Raw genomic sequence first — 22353 nt, 5'->3', positions numbered from 1 at the left:
ATGAACTGTATCACACCATGTCCAATAATTTTACAAGGTTATACAGCTCCTGCATTGCAGTCGAAATGCTTGTGGAAAAAAAGAGCTTTGTCTTTTCTACACAGCATACGGCAGCCGGTGATGAAGGCGGTGGTCAATCTCTGGTGTCTCCAGGCTCGTGTCTGGAGGATTTCCGCACCACTCCTTTCATTGAGTGTAATGGAGCTAAGGGTACCTGCCACTACTTCGCGAACAAGCACAGTTTCTGGCTGACGTCCATTGATCAGAGCTTCCACAGTTCCCCTGAGTCAGAGACTCTCAAGGCTGGACAGTTCCTCTCACGCATTAGTCGATGCCAAGTCTGCATGAAGAACCTGTGACTTGTATAAACTTTGACCCGAGGGTATGACATTTTGACATTTTTGTGTGCAGTCCATTACAGAATTCCAAGGTAAACTATAAAGAGATCATAGTAACTGTTATGTCCATAAACCAAGCAGGATTGCCGAAATAAAGCTCGTTAACAGCTCCTAATCACATCAATTATATACTGCATACTTTTACATCATGAGTGACCCTCAGATTTTATTACTATGTACCCTTCCCTGTGTGCCTAAGGACTGAAGATATGTAAATGTGCTGAGAAAAGAGGTCAAACAAGCATCAAAATCTTAACAATTTCATTATCTTTACTCATGTTACATTTGAAATGGTGCTTTTCCTAACTTATTACCTCACTCATCAACGTGATTTGTATAATTGATATTACCAAGACCATCATACAGCAGAACCAAAGACACCCATGTTAATGCACTGCTTCCCTTATATTCTTCTATGTATGACACTCCCTGTAGCTATTATAATGTCTCAGTGTGACTTATACAACTGCCAAATGCTTTACACTATAAACTATATGTTGTGTTAAAACCGTCTGAGTGACGCCTCAAATAAAGTGTTGCTTATATTTTTAACCATGATTTTTTTCATCAGGTAAGGAACTCTGTTTTACTAACACTGTTCTGCAACTTTCCATTTTGCTTTGTGGGGAATTATTTGCACTTACAGCATGTTGTCATTGTCATTATATTAAGCTTCCTCAACAGCCTCTGAGCACAAGCATGCTCCATGTTAAAGAACTACAGAACTGAGAGCTGTCTTTACAGACCACAAGTTACAGCTTTGCATAGTGGAGTTCAGAACATTTTCTGATTCATTTGTTTTCTATTCTGTTACACAGACTGCACTGATTTTACATAATGATAATTGTCCATATATTTAATTTCTTTCTTTGCACAACAATGACAAATGAACAGTATGTTTACTACAGGAATACTTCTTAAAATCTGATATTTAATGATTAATAGACCAAATTCATCAGGTGAATGACCACATTTGTACTTTGCTCAGCCATGTGCCTTCTCAGATTTATGTGTCTAGAATAGCCTTATCTGACCATAAACAATTAAAAAGAGATTAAACATTGGGTTGTTGAATTGAACATTAACAGGCTAACAATGTATTTATGTGGAATATGTGTCTGGACCATGCTCTGATTGATTGTGACTGTTAGCATTACTGAACAGCAGCAAATTAAATTCTTGTTAAATTAAATGTTTGATGTGTTCGGTGATTTGTTTGTACAGACCATCCAGACATAATTGTTTATGATTATAGTCTCTTTACATTGAACAATAATGTTTTGTGGGATTTTGGGTTAAAATCTACTGTGTGTGTTAAAAATAAGACAAGGCAAATATTCAACAAACAGCTTCATCAAAGTTGCACTCTCAACAATGGATAACATTTCTTTCTATTATTCCAAACATATTTCCCATGACAAAAAGTAAAAAGAAAAAAACATAATATTATTAAAAGTATTTTTGGAAGGTAGGGTGGTGCAGCAGTTAGCATCGTCACAGCTCCAGTGTCCATGGTTCAATCCCAAGCTCAGGTTACTGTCATTGTGGAGTTTCTCATGTTCTTCTCATGTCTGTCATGTTTCTGATGAGCTAAGTGGAATATGCTTTCAGTGCTTTTTGCTTTTTCATCTTAGTGGTGATGGCGTTGGACTACTGAGCAGAAGGTTGTGAGTTTGAGTCCCAGATCCACCAAACTGCCACTGCTGGGCCCCTGAGCAAGGCCCTTAATCCTCAATTGCTCAGTTGTATGAAAATGAGATAAATTGTAAGTCACTCTGGATAAGGATGTCTGCGTAATGCCAGAAATGTAAAATGTGTTAAATGTAGTTTTAATTGGCTATGTGGATATTACCAATAGGTGTAAATGACTGGGAATCTGTGTACATAAATGTCCTGTGATGGGCTGATATCCCATTCAGGGTGTATTCCTGCCTGGTGTTCCTGGGATAGACTCCGAATCCACCTAGTACTATAATTAATATTGGTGAACGACACTATATGGACAAAAGTACTGTACATGCACAACCGTCCATCACACTCATAAATAGGCCTTCTCTAAACTGGTCCCACAAAGTTGGAAGCACACTATTGTATGGATATACAGTAATCCCCCGTTTATCGCGGGGGTTACGTTCCAAAACCACCCATAATAAACGAAAATCTGTTACACAGACCACCAAATGCTTTTTTTTTTTTTTTATTGTTTAAGCTGTAAATTCCCACACTCTTTAAACACACACAGAAAGCATTTGCAAGCATATAGCGAGATGAATTTTGGGTAAGGACAGTGACACGCGAAAAACTGCGATGCTGGAGAATTCTGCTTCCCTTTCCGCAACTGCACGCATAGCCAGCAGCCAATCACAACCATGATTAAATGAATGGGGCATTCCGATTGGCCAGACTCGTTCCTCCAGCCGTACTGTATTTAGATTTTCAGCATCACCGCACCGCGCTTTCCTAAACAACCTGTTCTGTGTCTCTTGGGTAAATACACTGTACAGTATTTTATATATTATTAACATTTTAATTGATGTTTATATTTTGTAATTAATAATTGTATTTTTATTAATAAATTACCTTATTTCTACATAAAAACAATTTACTATAAGGTTTGCGGTTAACGCGATATGCCAGGAAAAAAAATTAGTTATGTTCCAAATAAAAATCCGTGATATACCGGGACCACGATATATGAACCGCGATATAGAGGGGGATTATTGTACTGTAGCTTTAAATTACTAAGGGTCCCCAAACCGGTTGACAATGCCCCTATGCTCAGAGTGAGGTTCATAAAGACTTATTATGCCAAGTTTTGTGTGGAAAAACTTAAGTACCCTGCACAGAGCCCTGATCTCAATCCCCCTGAACACTTGATGTGAATGAACAGAAGAGGAATGAACTGAAACAGACCGCACTCTAGGCCTCGTAGACCTCAGTGCATGATCTCATTAATGCTCTTGCATCAGAATGAGAAAATCCCCAAAGATACATTCCAAAATATAGAGAAAAGCCTTTCAACAAGAGTGTTGGCTGTTGTATAAGCAAAGGTAGACGACAAACTCTGAAACAGGATGTTCAAAAAGCACATATGATTGTGATAGATTAGTGTCCAATTTTGGTCTTATAGCATAAATCACAAAAATAATCACTGACATGCAAGCTTGAGGAAGAGGAATATCTACAGCTATCTGATTTTAAGGCAGCTAATAGTTCACAAAATACTTTAACTTTAAATTCGTGGACTGGCTTCTTTTTTTTTGCCCCACCACAAGGGTCCCCTTGGAGCCCCCCCTCACCTCCCCTGCTCCACGACAATCCGGACCAGGATAAAACAGGTACTAAAGATGGAAAAATCATGATTATCTGCATGCTAACTTATGATCATTCGTACCTTTTATTTTTCAATTGCATTTTTGTGATATTTGTGTACACTTGTCACAAGAAGGCTTCATTTACAAAATAGTGGAAGCATAATCACAGCACATCATAAAAAATTAAAAGTCATTCCAGCAGCACAAATTAAAAATACTGTTTAAGAGTTGTTGCCTTCATATTGTTTTGAGCTTGAGCAGTACTTTTTGTTTGTTGAATTATACAATTCTCAACACTGATCATTTAAATATGACTTGATTTACAGAAATGTGGTCTTCCTTTCTAACAGAAAGGGTTACTGGAGTTTAAACAAGCTTCTGTGCCTTCATTGTATTACGGATTAAATCCGCATTCCCGATCTTGACCCTCCTCCTAGGTACAGCAGCCGGCTTTATTACTCTTTCCTGTGCTGGGTGCTTCCAAGTCAACAGTGGAGCTCTCGCCCTCATTCCTCTTCTTCAGGATTGAGGGCACCACCAACTCAAACATAGTTTCAAACATCATATCCACATTGTAGCCAGTTTTAGCACTGGTTTCAAAGCACATGCTTTCAGCGGGCAGACAGGCCTTCTCATCCAGCCCTTTGTAGTGTAGCACGCGTGCATACAGAGCCATGGCATCCTCTCTGTTCACCTGTTTGCGCTGAAGTGAGGAGGAAGAAACAGACATGCGTGCAGGCTTGTTCTCCTCCTCTCCCTCTGGATTTGAAGCCTGGGCATGCGAGTCAGTCAGGTCAGCTTTGTTGCCTACTATGGCAAATATGCAGTCACTGTTAGCAGTGTCAGTTAGGGATAGGAAGCGGTCCTCCAGCTCTACGTAACTTTGCCAGCTGGTCATGTCATAGGTGAGGATGACTGCAGCTGCACTACGACAGTACATAGAGCCCAGACCGTGGAACTGCTCCCGACCTAGAACACAATCCGATCAGCGTAAGGTGACGACACATAGGACAGACAGATTCATCAGGGGTCCCCAACCACCGGGCCGTGGACCATTTGGTACCGGGCCGCAAAGAAACAAACATATCATTTTATTTATATAAATTATATGTATTTTATTTTTAAAAATTGCCACTTCTGCCCGCACCTGACTCCCGCATTTGGTGCAGCCGCGGGTTTTTCCATACATCAGTAATGCAGAGTTCACACTGCAGGATTTTAGCCCTGATTTTCAATCACCAACAGGTTTTGCGAAATCGCTGACAAATGCCAGAAATCAGAGGCAAATCGGAGTCAGTTCGGGGAGGAGTTATAGACCACAATATCAGCAAACATGGCTTCAGTTAAAGCACAATATTATAGTTTAATAGAGCTTATAGGTTTTTATTAAAAAAATTTCTTAAATATAGTTATATCAGAATAAATAAGCTTTACAATTACATCAAACAGAAATAAAGCAGAAATATTTGCTTGACCAGCCGCATCAGCAGCAGCACATTGCAAAATTATTCATTTGGTCAATTCTGCAGAATACAATCCTTGTTCCCCGCACTGACCATTTTTTTGCGGGGTTCCATTTCCAGTCTCGCAAGAGATCTCTGATCTCATGTGTGATCTTCCTCATCACTTTTCGCGTACGTTCGGTTGTGAAACGAAGTTTGCGGACCAGACAGAGTTGTTGGCAATTCTTCCTATTGTGAAGTCATGCAGTGTGAAAGCTCCTGTCACCGATCCATCGTGCAGAGTGAACACAGCAGTGACTGAATGCTACCCTAGATAGTCATGCAGTGTGAAAGCAATAGTGATCCGACCACTTTAAAAATCGTGCAGTGTAAACTCAGCATAAACCTAGCTAAAATGAGCTCCCTCTAACACCCAAATACCCCGGGGCCGCGGATAAATTGTCCGGTATCAAACCGGTCCATGGTACAAAAAAGGTTGGGGAACCCTGCATTACATGATGAATTAATACATGCACATAATTTTTTACACTTTACCAAAGGTTGATATAATGTTCAGAACAGTGGCAAGTGAAAAACAAAGGCTGCCTGTTGTGGAAATATGCAGTGGTCTTCAGCCCTCAAGTCACAACAATAGCGTCCAGTGAGTACACAGCTGTGCTTGCCTGAGGATGTGAGACTGGCCTTTGTTCTTCATTGCCCTTCACATTTTGCAAATATGTAATGTACAAATTACTGTAAGCATTCTGAGCATGAAAGCTTTCTCTGTGTAATAATAAAACCATTACATTGCAGCCCTGAATATAATGTGTATAGGTGATTCAACAACCAATAACCAAGAAATTAGCAGTCTCCATCTAATCCGAGTCCATGTGACAGAGCTTCGAAAATTTTGCCAATAAAAAAAAGAATCCAAACATGCAAAAAAAATAAAATAAAAATGCATATTACAGAAAATAAGCAGTGTATTACCAACTAATGTCCCAGCTGAGTGAATCCAAATTCCTGCTTTTTTTGGCTAATTAATCTTTGTGTAAAAAAACATTTCTATATTTTAAAATAAAACATATGAAAGTGGCACTTTTCAATGAATATATAAAAAAGCAAAGTGTTGAGTCACACTGTTTAGTGAAAGATAAACACTCAGTGTGAAGAGTGTATCACACACAGCACATGACTTGGTTGAATGAAACTAATCTGCGGCACTTTGGGTCAGCTGTCAGCAGCAAGGAAACTAATTCCACAGGAAGTGATCTAGCAGTATGTTAAGAGGCATAAGTTTAGCAGTGAGTAACAAATGAGCTGAAAAAAAAGAGACAAAATGAGTAATCTGAAAACAACATCTAAAAACATATAATGCCCAAGTATGTGTGGGAAAGCAGAGTAATTACCATAAGATCCTGTGACAAATTGTTCACCTTCTCACTGGAACAGTCTGCTATGCCTGCTCTATAATAAGAAACCAAGAGACCTCATGATGTCTCATCCGAAGCCCATGTTGACTCAGATGCTTTGATTTGACTGTGTACATGTGTGCTGTTTCTACACTGTATATTCTGGGTAAATAAAGAGACTTTGTAACATGAATCATGTGACATATTTCTCTGGTGCTTGCACGCAAGATAAACAAGAGGTCTGTTCAATGATACAGAATCATACACCATACTGAATACAGCGTTCCCTCATTTCTGATTAAAGAACACATGCTAGAACCTGTGGCTAAGACACAGGACACTTCTACTTCCTAATTCACGATGTTCAAGAGACACAAAAGATTATTTTGGGATTTTCTTTTATATTTATGCTACAGTCTGTGACCATTTTGAATCCAAGATATAAACTAAGATATCTGGTTCAGAAAGCATGTTGTATGGTGCAAAAGACATCTGTAACTTTGCATACTAAAATATTTACATACTATGTATGACTGTGGATTATTTTATGCACTTATGCTATATGAATAAAGACTAATGTTATGGTTGCTATTATTATTATAATTTTTATTATTATTATTACTATTATTATTAATAATAATATTAAACTACTCAGTCTGAGTCACATTTAAGGAACAGTGATAAGAATAGCTTAAGCTTTGGATGCCCTAGATTATCTGATTGACTAGATTGTCTGATACTAATGAAAAAATAGCTAAAATGTCCCACAATGTCCCTTATGAATGTAAAAGGACACCATTAAAAAATTATTAATAATTTAATAATGAGAACTACTTGGTGCACAGGATTTGCTTGATGCCCTTGTAAATTTGCTAACATCCTGGACTTATCTGATGATCATTCACTCATCTTTACGAAGTACTTTTTCCTGGTCAGGGGTGTGATGGATAAGGAGCCTGGGAGCAAGATAGTGACCTGTCCATGGCACGAGCGCGCGTGCGCGCGCACACAAACAGACACTCACGAGCAGATTTGGGAGTCACTCACTGGCATGTTTTTTTTTTGTTTTGTTTATTTGTTTGTTTGTTTTTAAACCGGAGGAAACCCACATAGACACGGAGAATGAATAATTAAGTACTGAGCTGAATTTTAGCACTGCAAATGTTTGCATGGATATAATAGATGCTTCTTCGGCTTAGAATGAATGAAGAGTTGAATATGCCTGACTTGCACAATTAAATACTAAATATTATCATCATCAAGAATCATTATCAATATGATTATCGATCGTTATCAATATGATTAAATATGATCATCATTAAACTACACGTTTGTAAATGCAGCCTGCAGCCTAATCTCTTACCTGCAGTGTCCCATATGGAGATATTGTATGGTCCCCACTGCTTGAGAAAGAAGGCCCCTCCAACTGTGCTCACTGTGTCCTTGAATTTCCTCTCGGTGTACCTATGGAGCAAAGATGTTTTCCCAACATTCATGTCACCCAGCAAGACAATTTTCACGTCAGGCTTTTTCAGCTTCTTCGTGGACTCGGCCATGGTCACAAGTCAACAAACTCCGCTCACACTACGCCATGTTTAACTTTTTCCCTTTAAGGACAAATGACAGCACAAAACAAAACAAAAAAAAGTGAAAAATGGGTGTTTTAGTCTGTTTCTCACATGACATGGCTGAGTTTTTTATCCCCCAGTACGTGAATAAATAAGATTGCGGTCATAAAGCTGAGCGAGTCGGACACTTCTGAAAAGAACGGATTCACGAGAATAGTGCAAACTTGCAGCGGTCATTTTTAGGAAGTTCAAGTTCAAGTCTTTAAAAGCTTACAACGCAGGAAATACCCCCGATGTGGGCGGGGCTTCACAGATGCCTGCCCATGTGTGTAAATAATCGATTGGACTACACCTTACTTCAGTTTACTTATTATAGCATATAAAAACATTTTTTAAAACTCCGTTTAACTACACTTTAAACTACAAACTGTGCTCCAGAGAAAATAAATCAGGGGTTAATGATCACTTCCGCGTGTCCAATCAGAATCCAGCCTTGGTCGCCTTTTCCTTAATTTTGATTGGATGATGGACTGACGTAATCCACTACAGCGCAATCCAGTGCTTGTGGTTCACTTGAACACACACCGAGGTGAGCTCGATGCCACTTAAACGTGCAGTCGGCAGCCTTGCTGCGTCTCTCCAAAGTTGGTCCGTCGGTAAGACCAGAGTTCATCACTGGCGGTGTTGTTTTAGAAACTGTCACGAAATCGGAATGCATGGAAGCCAAGTTGCTCCTCCGCGTCCTAACCGTAGCCTTCTGTTTCGCAGTAACTCTTCTGCATAAGAAAGGTAAATCCAGATCGAGGTGTTCAAACTGCAGCCAAGCCTTCCTTCACTTAGGCCCGTGGATAACAGCCAGGGCGCTGTCATTAATCATACACGGCGAAGTAAAGTTGAAATAATATTCCTATCCGGACCCTTATTTTGTTGTCGTGCTTAAAATGTGTGTTCTACTAAATGACGTAGTACGCAAAGTCTCTGACGTATGTGTTGTTGTGGCTACAGAGAGGAGGAGCTCGGATTAAGTTTTGATAATCCTCTCTGTAAAATAACGGTAACGTGATTGTAATTAGCGCCTTTCGGTGGCTGTTATTTATTTATTTTTGCCGAATGCGTGCGGACATTAAGATATCTGAGACTCGGTTTTCTTACAATTGCCACCAGGAATTATGGCATACGCGAGGAAAAGTAAAAAAAGGTTAGCTAGATAAGTAGCTAGATTTTTGGAATACGTCGTCGCCTAGCTAGCTGGCGAGTTGAATGCTTAGCTAGTTTACAGTAAACAGACGCCTGACGCGGTTCTTGCTTAACAAATCCGGTTTATTTATTTTTGTTGCACCGCTCGATCATGTTAATGAATCCCACCCGAGGATACCACTGGTCAGACGCGGAGACGAGAGCACTGTTGACTATTTGGGGAGAACACGACGTGCAGACGGCGCTGGACGGAAACTTCCGAAACAGTCACGTTTACCGCGACGTAGCTGGCCGTTTGGGGGACATGGGCTACGATCGGACCCCGGATCAGTGCCGGGTGCGAGTTAAGAGCCTGAAAAGACAGTACTTCCAGGCGAAAAAGGCATCGAAGAAAAACGGGCACTATTCCAAGATCTTCAGGTTTTATAAAGACATGGAGAGGATCCTGAGCTGCAGGTCGTCAGCAGGCTTGGATGCCCATGATCTAGACGGGATGGGTGCTGAAGGAGACGAGACCCTGGACGGCACTGAAGAAGATGGAGAGAGTGTGGACCACCCGCACGAGTCGGACGTGGACGGTGCAGGAGAATGCTCAAACATGGATTACCCTGTGAAAATCGAGTACCCACCTTACCCCATCCCGGTGACTGTGGGCAGCTGCAGCAGTAAGTCCTTATCTCCTCACTTGCCAGCTTGCAACACATAGAACACGCACAGTGGCATGTCCGTTCACCTTCTCGCTTCTACCATGTTACAGATGTACCAGATATTCCAGCAAAGCAGACTGAAGAGCAGACCACCACCATGCCGTCCTCTGCAGGAAGCAGGCGGCACAAAAAGCGCTTTGCAAACCTGTCGCTGGAGAAACTTATGGAGAAGTTTCTGGAACAGAGTTTAGAGGCAGAGGAAAACTTCTATAGACTCGAGGAGCAGCGGCTCCAAGCCGAGGATCTTCGCAGGGAGACAGAACACACGAGAGAGATGCACATGTTGCAGATGCTGGGACAGATGTTTTCTGGTCTCACCGCACCCACGGTCACATCGTCACCTGCTCCTCAGTCCACTCGGAACTCAAAGACCGGCCCGTCTGTAACTCGTGCACGGACACTTGGTGGCAGCCACAGCCATCAAACTTGTCATGTTGATTACGCCACCCCAAGTCCGCCAGCTGCTCCAGGTCTGCGCAGGACCGATGCCATTCACTACTGACCTAATGTGTTCTGGTTTCAGTTAGTCATATTGGATCGCTGATTAGATCTCGTGCAGCCACTCAGTTCAGCTTAATGTATATTTTGCTTTCTGGTTTTGTTTCTGGTTTGGGCGTTTAGAGCTGGAGAGAACTGCGCTTCCAAAATTTGCATATCCATTCACATTATGAATTATTTGCATCAAGTATGACTTGAAACCCTCATGCTCAGTCAAATATCAAGAAAAATAGTTTTCTTTTTAGCATAGTGCTGAGGAAATGGAATGATGGATTCATTTGGATTATTGTGGTCTGTTCTTTAGTTATCGAGCGAACATTTTCCCTGGGAGGGGTTGCACACAGAAGCATGGACGTCCTGCCACTGGTTAAAAACATCATTCCTCCGCTGACGTCTAAAAAACACAAGGGTCAAGATGGCCGCATAGGAGTCATCGGAGGATGTCAAGAGTAAGTAACCGCTACATTTTAATGGACAACAAATGTTGAATACGCATCAGATCCTTTATTTATCCCCTCAGTAATTCTCTTCCGTCTCCTTAGGTACACTGGAGCACCTTACTTTGCTGCCATTTCTGCACTGAAAATTGTATGTAGTTTAATATCTAAGGAAATATTTGCACAAAATACTTCAATCTTGACCTCTTTTAATCTTGTATGTGTCATTGTCGTCACGTTTGGTTTTTTTCCCCGTAAGGGTGCGGATCTTTCCCACGTGTTCTGCACCAAAGATGCTGCCACTGTGATTAAATCTTATAGCCCTGAGCTCATAGTTCATCCTGTTCTGTGAGTGCATTAATCTAATCATCTAATCTGCTTATTATGTCTATATTCACTAGTGATTAAAGTGCTCTGCTCTCTCATGGTAACTTACAGAGACAGTCCCAATGCTGTGCAGGAAATAGAGAAATGGCTGCCAAGGCTTCATAGTCTTGTGGTGGGTCCAGGCTTGGGAAGAGAGGACAAGCTTCTTAATAATGCAAAGGTAAGAGAAAACAATCAATAATTAGTAGGTTTACTTAACTGTTTACATCCGGAGGTCGTTTACTGCTCATAATGTCTAATCATGATACTTTTGTAGGAGGTTATTGAAAAGTCAAAATCAAGAGGAATTCCGATAGTCATTGACGCAGTAAGTAGAGAGATTTGTTTTCTGGTAAAATTAGAGACATATGAAGCAGGTATAACAGATGGAAGTTTTTTAATGTGATGTGTTTTCCTACAGGATGGACTTTGGTTAATTTCCAAAGAGCCATCAGTCATTCAAGGTTATCAGAGAGGAATCCTAACGCCCAATTTCATGGAGTTCAGTCGTCTCTATGAGGCAATGGTGAGGGATGTGTTCAGAGATTTTAGATAATCAGCATGTGGTTTTTATTATTTCTCTAATCTTTTAGTTTTTCCAGGATTTCATGATCACAGAAAACTCTGATATCGAGAGTAGTTTGCAGTGTTCGAAAAATTCCCGCAGATTTTCCGAAGATATGTTCCAAAACATCTCATGTGACATCATAACACACATTCAGCCAAAGCCCTGTTTAGTTCATGTGTGTGGAACATGAGTACAGCTATTACAAGGAGTCATTGTGTCTTCACTGGCAAGAATTTAAGAGTAAGAGTTGCTAATTCAAGTAGTTTTCTGCAAAAAATGTGTGTGTGTGTGTGTGTGTGTGTGTGTGTGTGTGTGTATATATATATATATATATATATATATATATATATATATATATATATATATATATATATATATATATATATATATAAAAGCAGAATCAAGCATTTTTGGCCACAACAATCATAAAAAAAAACATGAAATCCTGGACAATTATTCATTATTATTTTTAGTCATTTATAGAGCCTGATGTTATCATATAGAACTGAACAATGAAATAACATTAGAAAATGTTTTTGACATATCAAAAATTTAGCACCATCAGCCCCTGGACAGCACTGACCTCAGGGTCACTGCCCAGCAGTTGAGCATTGCACTGGGTAATGTGACTCTGGTTCTGAAAGGGGAGGAGGACATCATCACTGATGGAAACCAGGGTCAGTTGCTTTATACCCAACCATTTCCTCTTGAGTGTGCACTGTTTTTAAAAATGCAGTTGCTTATTTTTGTTCCTGTGGCCTCCCATTGTCTCCAGTGATAACCTGCAGGCAGGAGGGAAGTGGGCGTCGCTGTGGAGGACAGGGAGATCTGCTGTCTGGTTCTCTAGGAGTCTTCTCTCACTGGGCTTTCAGTTCATCGCTAAATGCAATTGATGGGTAAGTTGCCAGTTAACCATTTTCTGTATCTCTCTCTCTGCCCTCCCTTCTCTCTCTCTGCCCTCCCTTCTCTCTCTCTCTCTCTCTGCCCTCCCTTCTCTCTCTCTCTCTCTCTCTCTCTCTCTCTCTCTCTCTCTGCCCTCCCTTCTCTCTCTCTCTCTGTCTGTCTGTCTCCCTGTCTGTCTGTCTCTCTCTCTGCCCTCCCTTCTCTCTCTCTCTCTGTCTGTCTGTCTCCCTGTCTGTCTGTCTCTCTCTCTCTCTGCCCTCCTTCTCTCTCTCTATCTCTCTCTCTGTCTGCCCTCCCTTCTCTCTCTCTGTGTCTGCCCTCTGCTCTCCTTTCTCTATTTGCCCTGTGCCCTCCCTTCTCTCTCTCTCTCTCTCTCTCTCTCTCTCTCTCTCTCTCTCTCTCTCTTTCTCTCTCTGTCTGCCCTCCCTCCCTTCTCTCTCTCTCTCTCTCTCTCTCTGTCTGCCCTCCCTTCCTTCTCTCTCTCTCTCTCTCTCTCATGCACGTTTCTGTTTCTCTCAGTGTGAATCCTACACTGGTGGCTGCTTTCGGTGCAGCCTCGCTGACCAGACAGTGTAACAATCAAGCCTTTCTCAAGTACGGCCGTGCCACCACCACCTCTGACATGATCCAGGAGATCTGTGCTGCCTTCAAGAAGCTGTTCGAAACCTGAACTTCTGAACTTCTTCATACGCATTCTGAGCTTTCAGCTTCATCCCAGCTCTGTGTTTCTCTCCCTTAAGAAAGAAGGGTTCAAATGCACAGTTAAAAACAGACACAGTGTTTCATTCATATGAATTATTTTGCCTAAAAAAAATTTTTGTGTCCACCTTTGTCCATCTTCCTGCTTTTCCATCAGTCTCCTTTTTAAAACAGCACCTGAAACCGAGCTACACAGCAACACAATCGCTTTTGCAACTGAATAGATGACAGTGAGATTTACCCCAAACGTGTGTCTAGGTAGTCGACCTTATTTACTAAAAATCTACGGCGTTATCGCAAAGCTGAAAGTAGATGGTGCACTTAACAGCAAATGACTCCATGATCTATAGTAGATTAAACAGAATATCACAGCACTGTTGAATTCTCCAGTCTGATTTCTCAGAAGGTGTTGATTTGGTTTTCTATATCAGCAGCTCTTACAGTAATTCCAGTCACACATTTATAAGAATGCACTTATTCTAATACGTTATCTTTTCTATAGTAACTTGCACAGGATCTTGTGTGCTGGATGTTCCACACATTTAAAAAAAAAAAAAAAAAAAGGCATATTGTTGATATGATGAAGTTTTCTGTGAGGAAGTGTCTGTGCTTTGTTACAGGTAAAGCTGGTCCTTAACATTTACAGACAGGAAATTCTTCACATTATAGAATGAGGCAGCTTCTCTAAAATGTGACAAACTAAATATTTTCATCTCCTTAATTTTAGTAAAGAGAGAAAACAAATGCTGGCAAACAAATGTCTGCTTATAGCTGTTAAGCAATTGGAGGAACAAATTTTTTCCCCAGCATTAAACATGACTGTAAACCATAAAATGTGACCCGTCCTGCTTTTAGGAAAGAAAGCGTTAGTGTTGCTGTGGTAAAAGACAAATAAAGCACTTGCTGGTTTTGGAAAATAATTGGGCGCTGTTTATATTTCTTCATTTTTATTTCTTTATTTAATATTTAAACCAACTCCTCTGTTCAAATAACTTTTTCATAGACAGCAAGTTTCTCTGGCAATGTTTTTCTGTCCCCCAGATGTTTCTTTCTTAACAGAGAAATGTTCACATAAGCTACCAAAGAAGACGGTTGCTTTGTATAAATCACAGTTCATAAACCCCATCCACACCATGTTCACAGGTACCACACCCATTATCATTCAATAATTATGGTGCTCTGTGCTGAATATTTTAATAAATTTGTGTGTGTGTGGGTGAGTGGGTGGGTGTAGACGAGATACTCTCATACAGTTTTAGTACTAGCACATTGTGCTATAGTCCTTGATGTGGTAGAAGGTACATCACTGACCTGATAAAATAGATACCAAATATTTATTATTATTATTATTATTATTATTATTATTATTATTATTATTATTATTTAGATGTATATTGTTTTGTCAGGTTTAGATTATTTTTCTCTTCTTGGCATATTCGTTTAACTCCTGTCTTGAATGGATAAACCATTTGTATGTGAAGTGTTTAAAAGTCAATCCTAAAAGCAAATGCTCTTACACGTTGGTCTCCCTGTACAGAAATTAAAAGCATCCTTTTAATTCCTCCCTTTTCCCCTCACAAAGCGTATGCGGATCCTGATATATTTTGTTAAGAGCCTTAAACTCTCAGCAATTTGTGCACAAGTTTCAGATGACTGTACATCCAAACAATAGCAGTGGTAAAATGTTGCTTTATTTCAACTGACTGTGTTAGTCATTTCTCAGATGCAATTCTTTTAAGGCATATGGCATTTTATTTATTACACACGTAAAAAAAAAAAAAAACATAAGTGCAGAAAAATCACTTTCCATAAGTTCAGTGGCTTATGCCAGTTAGTCTTCAGGTTTAATTCCCAAGTATCTCAACACACGAGGAGTGTAGGATGTTTTTTGTTTGTTTTTGTTTTGTTTCTGTTTTTGTTTTTTTGGCAGTTGGATTTTTGTTTCTAATAAAGTCTCTGAACTCAGTTCATTTGTGTTTTCACTTTTAGCAACCATGTTTACATGTGTTCAAATGGAAAAGTATAATGTCTAACTGTGCACCTTCAGAATGCAGCAAACAATTCATTGTAGCGTTAATAAAAGCTCTGCTGCACCTGATATTATACACCACTGTTCACTGGTGCTGCTGAAGGAAGGATCCGTGTACCCAGGGTTTAGATTGTGACCCTGACTAGGATGTAGTGGCTCTTGAACATGAATGCCTCCACAATGCAATTTCTGGTCTCTTTACATAGTGGGACTGTCAATTTGTACTTTGGAATAGTACAAGTCACTAACTGTACTCTAACAAAGTTACATATATTGTACACTTGATAAAGTACACGTGTGTACATGGTAGGTGTAACGAATAACCCAGCAACTAGGCATTTTTGCTGTATCTGTTATATCGCCATTGAAAGAAAACTGACTAAATCCAAAACCATATAAACGTACACTGATCAGCCATAACATTATAAGCAGTGACCAGTGAAGTGAATAACACTGATTATCTCCTCATCGTGGCACCTGTTAGTGGGTGGGATATATTAGGCAGCAAGTGAACATTTTGTCCTCAAAGTTGATGTGTTAGAAGCAGAAATGGGCAAGCGTAAGGATTTGAGCGAGTTTGACAAGGGCCAAATTGTGATGGCTAGACAACTGGATCAGAGCATCTCCAAAACTGCAGCTCTTGTGGGGTGTTCCCAGTCTGCAGTGGTCAGTATCTATCAAAAATCTATCACTGTTCCTTCCAAGAACCAGTGACAGGGTAATGGGCCAAGGCTCATTGATGAACATGGGGAGTGAAGGCTGAACCATGTGATCCGATCCAACGGATGAACTACTGTTGGTCAAACTGCTGAAGAAGTTAATGCTGGTTCTGATAGAAAGGTGTCAGAATACACAGTGCATGACGGGTCAGGGCTGTTTTGGCAGCAAAAGGGGGATCAACACAATATTAGGCAGGTGTTCATAATGTTATGCCTGATCGTTGCATAAAGTGGTATAGATGCCTTTTTTTTAACAAATGAGGAATGAGGGGACTTTTATTGTGACAAATGCGACTTCCGCTGGGGTCCTTTTGGAAATCCCTTATGAGTTGCTGTATTTCTTCAGCCAAATTCAGGTGGCTAACGTGAGTTAGTTCTGCCGTAGATGCTATCAAAAAGGACGTGGGAATTTAGAACTTGGTCATTTAGTTAATATATGATAGAAAACTTGTCATTAGAATGAATGGGACAGCATACTCAAACTTTGATAATCAAGAACATGTCCTCAAATTAGGCGAAACTTTCGAGAAACAACCAAAAAGTGCTTTCCATACGGTACGATGTAAGTGGCATCTTCTTCTATATACATACTTTAACCAATTCATCACAAACACTTTCTTTTTTTTTTAATGATAAAATCCAAAAGCTGGCACCTTATGTTACTTTTCATGGTACAAAAAAATACAGGCAATTTATTAGTCAGCTATTAATGGTAAACTACCTGCTGAGTGTTGAGTTTATGTAGCAATGAAATCCAAACATCTATATTTTATCATCCTTATGGTTTCAGGCTTTGAGTTTTTGTGTTTATGTTTACTTTAAAACAACTGTTAGAAAATCCATGAAAAAGCTGCCTCGTTCTATGAGCCAGAGGCAGACGGAGAGCACGAGCTTGGTGTGAGATGATAGCTGCGCCCTCTAGTGGCGTCACTGCTGTTTTAGAGGCTTTCAGGGGAAAGTTAGTAACGCGTACTCGAAAAGTCGCCAGATGACGTCATGCTCAAGTTGCATGTTTGCGTGTTATCCGAAGAAGGAGCAATTCTCTGGTATTGCGTGACAACCTATTTATAAGTCGTGTACAAAGAAACAGATTGGTCAATGGAAACAGTTGTGATTGCCAAACCTGGGATGATTGATCATGATTGGGATGAACGGGAATCGCTGAAGGATTTAAATGGATTATAATTATTATAACAAAACAAAATTGTGCTGAATTTTGTAACATTTTCTTTCTTCTTTTACTCTGTTTTTAGTCCTGAATGTATCGTAATAGCCTGTACACCTCTGACAGATATGACACACCATCACTCTGCATCCTGCTCAGACACACCCCTTCGATCCATGTCATTAATTTCCGATTAGACATTAGAATGATGGTATTTTGTACATGATCTCACAAGCCTGCTGACTGGATTTTGGGGAATGCAAGCTTGCACAAACACAGCTAAGCCAGGCTTGTCACTGGTGGTGTGTTGACCTGCTCTGCTCTTTCCACTGCAGCGGTGTTGTGAGTTGCAAAAAAAAATGTCAATATTTGACTAGGCTCTTTCTTTTTAAACCAGAGCAACAGACCTGCTAAGTTGCCAACAGTGGGCATAGCCTTGACCTTCTATCATTGATATGTGACTTAAATAGCTTTAATTCTTTTTTCTTTTGTACCTACAGATGACTTTAAACCAGCGTCCATAGACACTACATGTGAAGGGGATCTGGAAGTTGGAAAGGGAGAACAAGTCACTATAACATTACCTAACCTGGAGGTAGGACAGTCAGACTCATCGGATTTAACAAACGTCATTCCAGACAAATGACAGAAATACTAATAAACGCTTTATTACTCTTATTATTATTCCCATCCAAACCTACAGGGATCCACTGCTCCAGTTACAGTGTTTAAAGGATCCAAAAGGCCTTATACGAAGGAGTGCATTCTTATTGTAAACCATGACACAGGAGAATATCGTCTGGAAAAGCTTAACAGCAACATTTCGGTTAAAAAGACAAGGTGTGTATGTCTTGCTGTAACACCCAGTTCTACTGTAATGAAATGTTCTGTGTCTCAGTGCGGTTTGTCTCTGTTTACGTCTGACTGTTTGACCACAGAGCGGAAGGCAGCAGTAAGATCCAGTCACGTCTGGAGCAGCAGACCTCAAGGCTCAGTCAGCAAATGAAAAGTGGCAATGGAGGGAAAGCTCCGAACAATTCCAAGAGCCCCCCTGCTAAAGAAAAGTTGTCTCCTACTTCCCCCATGGACGATATTGAGAGAGGTAACCTGTATTAAATGTTGTATAGAAAGCAGGCACTGAAGAGTATTTCAGGAGAACTGAGTGTTGGAAAAAATAAACGTTGGGGGGTAATTTGAGACTTTTCTAAATACACGCTTTTGTGTAAATGATTTAGCTGAAGAAATCTCATGGGAACAGAGAATAGCTATAGGATTAAGTACATTATGTCTGTAAGAAGAGCAATTTTCATCAATTTTTTTTTTTTTTTTTTGCTCAGACCCTCTTTTTTTATTTGCGTCTACTGTGTTAAATACAAAACAGGTTTCTTACATGTTCAGGGTTCCTGGCACTGCTGCTTCAAAACAATACATAGCCGATTAGAATTGTCTTATATAGCCATTGTTTTTTTTCCCATTTAGTGCTGTTAAATTCTGTATAGATGATTATAACTAAACCTTCACAAATTTTGGTTAAATACCCTGATCTATAGCATCTCATTAGCACCATGAGTCCTAGTGTTTGTATTCTGTCTCAAGCTTGTGTATACTGTATTCTGATATATTTGCACACTTTACTTTCTAGAATTGATGGCTGAGGCTCGTGTGATGGATCAGATGAGCAGTGGTGACAGCTCCTCAGACTCTCAAAGCTCGTCCTCATCTAGCAGTGAGGACAGCTCAAGCAGCAGCGATTCTGAAGATGAAACTCGGCCTTCGTCAGGCAAATCTCACACAGTGCCTGCGTCCACCCACAGCATGCCCATCCTCACCACTCATGAGCGCATGGAGGATGGGGGTGGACACCACATGAACACACTCGGCAAGTGTTCTCATTTGTTTATATACACTATATGGCCAAACGTTTGTGGACAGCTGACCATTAGACCCAGATGTGCTTTTTGAAGATCACATTCCAGGTTCAGTCCCTCCTTTGCTGTTATAATAGCCTACTTTGATCATGGGGTAGTGTGTTTGCAGGGTACATGGGCATGGCAGGGTAAAAATTTCACTCAACTCAATACGGTCGTCCAATAATCAATTAAAAATCATTCTTTCCAAAAGCCAATAAAGCCAGCCCCAAAGTGGAGTTAAATTATGTTCCTTATGAAGATCATTGGTCTGTGAGTTGAAAAATAGTTTAGAAATATTTACAAAATTGCATCATAAAATTTTAACCAAACTGTCCAGCAATTAATAGAATTAAAATTCTAAAATAATGATATTGCTAAAGATGCTATCATCATGATACATTTATACAGTAATGTACTGAGAGATGTGAATTGGCTCAACAGGTACACATATGAGACAACTCACATGGCCACTACTGAATGCTGAGAAGTTTAGCATGTATATCAGTAGCTGTGTCTTGTATATACACTTACCAGACCATCTGGACACCTGCTCATTCATGCATAACGATAAAAGGAATGAAAGTGATCTCAGTGTCTTTGACTGTTGCATGCTTGCTGGTCCCAGGTGGCCTGGTTTCAGAAATTGATTGCAGAAACTGTTGAGCTCTTGGTATTTTCACATACATGGTCCAGAGTTTACACAGAATAGTTTGAAAAACATCTTGCTGTTCTGAAGGTAGACTAGCCTAGAGGGAGGTTAACGGAGAATGGTGAGTCAAGCTGCGAGGACGGCTATGAAAACCACTCTTTGCATCCATGATGAGCAGAAAAACATCTCAGAAAGCACAACATGATAAACCTTGAGGTGGATCGCCTACAACAGCAGAGAATCACATCCATTCCTTTCAGCTGAGAACAGCAATCCGAGGCTAAAGTAAGCTCAGGCTCGAATAAACAAAAGAGGTATAGATTGGAAAAAGAGCAGGGTGATGTTTCCAATCTTCAGTTGTTAAAATCTTCCCAAATTCTAGCTAGTGAGGTGAAGATGATTTAAAGAAATGGAGAAAAAGATCTACTTTTTTAAGGTCTGGTTTACATGTAATCCAAATGGGGATGGTGGATGCATTTTAAAAAGTAATAAATTCCACTTGTAATTTGTGGAAAGTTTCACAAGGGGAGTATTTATACAAGGCAATGTAAACACTATATAGTGAATTATAACAAACATTAGGTCATATACTGACTTGTCGAATCTTTTATATTTTGATGCAGAAAACGATCTTCGGCTGAGCGAATCTGGCAGCGAGAGTGACGATGATTGAGAGCTAAAGGACTTAAGGCACACTCCTTGTTGTGGAACCGAGAGATGGGGTTATCAGGACCTGCCCACTCACTAACACTGTGATATGGGGATTTTTAATTATCTATCAAACTTTAATTATTAAACATTTTCTTTCTTCAGAACAGCAGTGTTTTGTCAACACCGAACATGCTGTTTGGTTGACAGGTTAAAGCTGTGAAAGTTTTCATATGGATTTAATTATTTATTTTGCTAAAGGCAACTGTGTAGAACCTAAAGTGTTTTGTTTTTGTTTTTTAAAGAGAAACAGTTATTTCCACTCACAAAGTGTGTACAGGTGCCAAAGGGGTGAGAGAATATTACTTTAGTTTTGGAGAAATGTCTTATTTGTTGTCTGAGGCTGTTTGTTTTAGCTCCAGATGCCAGAGCAGCATATAATTTGTGGTCTTATGATCACTTGGAAATAATGTTATTCATTGTACATTACAATCTTTAATAATTACAATCTCATATTCAGCAGTTTTTGCTTAGAGCCTGCAATACTTGAATGTGTCTGTTGTAATCACAGTTATTCTAAGAAGGATGCTTAAAGCCGTTTCAGTGCTGTAATCTATTGATAGGAGATGCTTTTGATAAGAAAAGAACGCCAGGCTGCTTATTATATAATTATAGAGTATAACGAATGTTTTCTGCTTTCCACTACATTCACCTATACCATGCTTTGGTTTCTTATCTGTGATGAAGTGACACTCAGAGAGGTCAAAGATGCCTGTAGTCAATTCTGCATCTCTGCACAAATAGACTAGAAAGATATGGTTTTGGATATAATAAATGTGCTTCTACAAATAGTGCTTGAACATTAAAGGTGTTTAGAACAATAACATGATAGTCTCTTGCTTTTATTTGCATCATCTATATCTATATTTATTATTTTAAATAAGAGACAGTGACTTAACGCATCAGACTCATCACTTTATCACTTTATTGCCTATGAGTTGTGCTCACAGGAATTGTGGCATTGTACAAAATTACACTGTATATCAAAATATATACTCTGCAACAAGCAATCAGTGCAGCAGGATCAGACGCATTATACCATGAACAGACAAAGACAATAGACATTACAACAGCATTTATAGTTACACAGGAGCAGGACATGTCTGAGGAGTGTGTGCAAACTGCAGTGGAAAAAAATTTATGTGGTTCAGTAAGAGCTGCTATGGACTTGTGCATCTGAGTACCTGGGTAGAGTCTAGAGCAGGATTGTCCAGTCTTATCTGCAAAGGGCTGGTGTGTATGCAGGTTTTCATACCAATCAAGCAGGATTCCATCTGTTTAATCAGTTGATCTTGGCTTTCAATAGAGGTGTAGCTTCAGCTTGGGTGGAATGAAAACCTGCACCCACACCGACCCTTTTCAGATAAGATTAGACACCTCTGGTCTAAATCTCACTGCAGTTCTGAGGCATGTAGTTTAGGAGGTGATGAATCTGTAGAGCCTCTTTGATGGCAGATTTTCCCTGATGGTGTGTAGATTTCAGAGCTGCTGAGTTCAGTGGTCTTGACTTCTTCTGTTCTCTGCACCTGCCTGATCCATTCTGATCCCCTACTTCTGGTTGGAGTCTCATTACTTGCTTGCTGCTGCTGAGGATGGCCTGACATGGATAAGCTAAAGATACATGGGATTGCTGTGGATGATACCACTTAGAAACCATGAAGATG

At 40.0% G+C, this 22353-nt stretch overlaps 4 protein-coding genes across 8 annotated transcripts in view; 3 read left to right on the top strand and 1 right to left on the bottom strand.

Annotated features, from left to right (window-relative positions):
- Window positions 1-950, top strand: part of col4a2 (collagen, type IV, alpha 2) — a 57595-nt gene extending 56645 nt beyond the window's left edge. For both annotated transcript variants that reach the window (XM_058393044.1, XM_058393043.1), the window contains one exon: window positions 105-950. In XM_058393044.1, coding sequence (XP_058249027.1) covers window positions 105-359 — 255 coding nt within the window. In that variant the 3' untranslated portion in view covers window positions 360-950. The remainder of the gene's footprint in view (window positions 1-104) is intronic.
- A 2826-nt stretch (window positions 951-3776) lies between these two features.
- On the bottom strand, window positions 3777-8533 carry rab20 (RAB20, member RAS oncogene family). The gene is made up of 2 exons (XM_058393053.1): window positions 7930-8533; window positions 3777-4681 (listed from the first exon to the last, which is right to left on the bottom strand). The coding sequence occupies exons 1-2, from the start codon at window positions 8120-8122 to the stop codon at window positions 4146-4148; spliced, it is 729 nt and encodes a 242-aa protein (XP_058249036.1). The 5' UTR covers window positions 8123-8533; the 3' UTR covers window positions 3777-4145.
- Window positions 8534-8595: 62 nt separating this feature from the next.
- naxd (NAD(P)HX dehydratase) lies at window positions 8596-15475 on the top strand. Of its 4 annotated transcripts, XM_058393048.1 has the most exons (11): window positions 9162-9996; window positions 10089-10508; window positions 10841-10985; window positions 11079-11124; window positions 11233-11321; window positions 11412-11520; window positions 11617-11667; window positions 11761-11865; window positions 12464-12584; window positions 12683-12803; window positions 13330-15475. In XM_058393048.1, exons 1-11 carry the CDS (start codon window positions 9483-9485, stop codon window positions 13478-13480), a joined length of 1872 nt encoding a protein of 623 aa, XP_058249031.1. In that variant the 5' UTR covers window positions 9162-9482; the 3' UTR covers window positions 13481-15475. The 4 variants fall into 4 exon arrangements, 3 of the variants coding, with proteins under 3 accessions (XP_058249033.1, XP_058249032.1, XP_058249031.1); XM_058393050.1 differs by lacking the exons at window positions 9162-9996; window positions 10089-10508 and adding an exon at window positions 8596-8790; XM_058393049.1 differs by lacking the exons at window positions 9162-9996; window positions 10089-10508 and adding an exon at window positions 8788-8923.
- A 1217-nt stretch (window positions 15476-16692) lies between these two features.
- Window positions 16693-21511, top strand: eaf2 (ELL associated factor 2). The gene is made up of 6 exons (XM_058393054.1): window positions 16693-16819; window positions 17923-18017; window positions 18126-18262; window positions 18361-18524; window positions 19065-19301; window positions 20605-21511. Exons 1-6 carry the CDS (start codon window positions 16717-16719, stop codon window positions 20652-20654), a joined length of 786 nt encoding a protein of 261 aa, XP_058249037.1. The 5' UTR covers window positions 16693-16716; the 3' UTR covers window positions 20655-21511.
- The last annotated feature ends 842 nt before the right edge of the window (window positions 21512-22353 follow it).

Source organism: Hemibagrus wyckioides, linkage group LG06 (assembly GCF_019097595.1).
Source record: "Hemibagrus wyckioides isolate EC202008001 linkage group LG06, SWU_Hwy_1.0, whole genome shotgun sequence".
In the NCBI taxonomy this organism is placed as follows: Eukaryota; Metazoa; Chordata; class Actinopteri; order Siluriformes; family Bagridae; genus Hemibagrus; species Hemibagrus wyckioides.
Note: the sequence above shows the minus strand (reverse complement) of the source record. Positions and strands in the feature narration are given on the sequence as shown.

Bases quoted from the DNA above. Each gene is read 5' to 3' on its own strand.
- rab20 (XM_058393053.1), bottom strand. From the start codon at position 8,122: ATGGCCGAGTCCACGAAGAAGCTGAAAAAGCCTGACGTGAAAATTGTC. The intron at 4,682-7,929 runs GTAAGAGATTAG...ATTGTGTTCTAG, and splicing joins CTCCATATGGGACACTGCAG to GTCGGGAGCAGTTCCACGGT.
- naxd (XM_058393048.1), top strand. From the start codon at position 9,483: ATGTTAATGAATCCCACCCGAGGATACCACTGGTCAGACGCGGAGACG. The intron at 9,997-10,088 runs GTAAGTCCTTAT...ACCATGTTACAG, and splicing joins GACTGTGGGCAGCTGCAGCA to ATGTACCAGATATTCCAGCA. The intron at 11,668-11,760 runs GTAAGTAGAGAG...GTTTTCCTACAG, and splicing joins TTCCGATAGTCATTGACGCA to GATGGACTTTGGTTAATTTC.
- eaf2 (XM_058393054.1), top strand. From the start codon at position 16,717: ATGAATGGGACAGCATACTCAAACTTTGATAATCAAGAACATGTCCTC. The intron at 18,018-18,125 runs GTAGGACAGTCA...CCAAACCTACAG, and splicing joins TAACATTACCTAACCTGGAG to GGATCCACTGCTCCAGTTAC. The intron at 19,302-20,604 runs GCAAGTGTTCTC...ATTTTGATGCAG, and splicing joins ACACCACATGAACACACTCG to AAAACGATCTTCGGCTGAGC.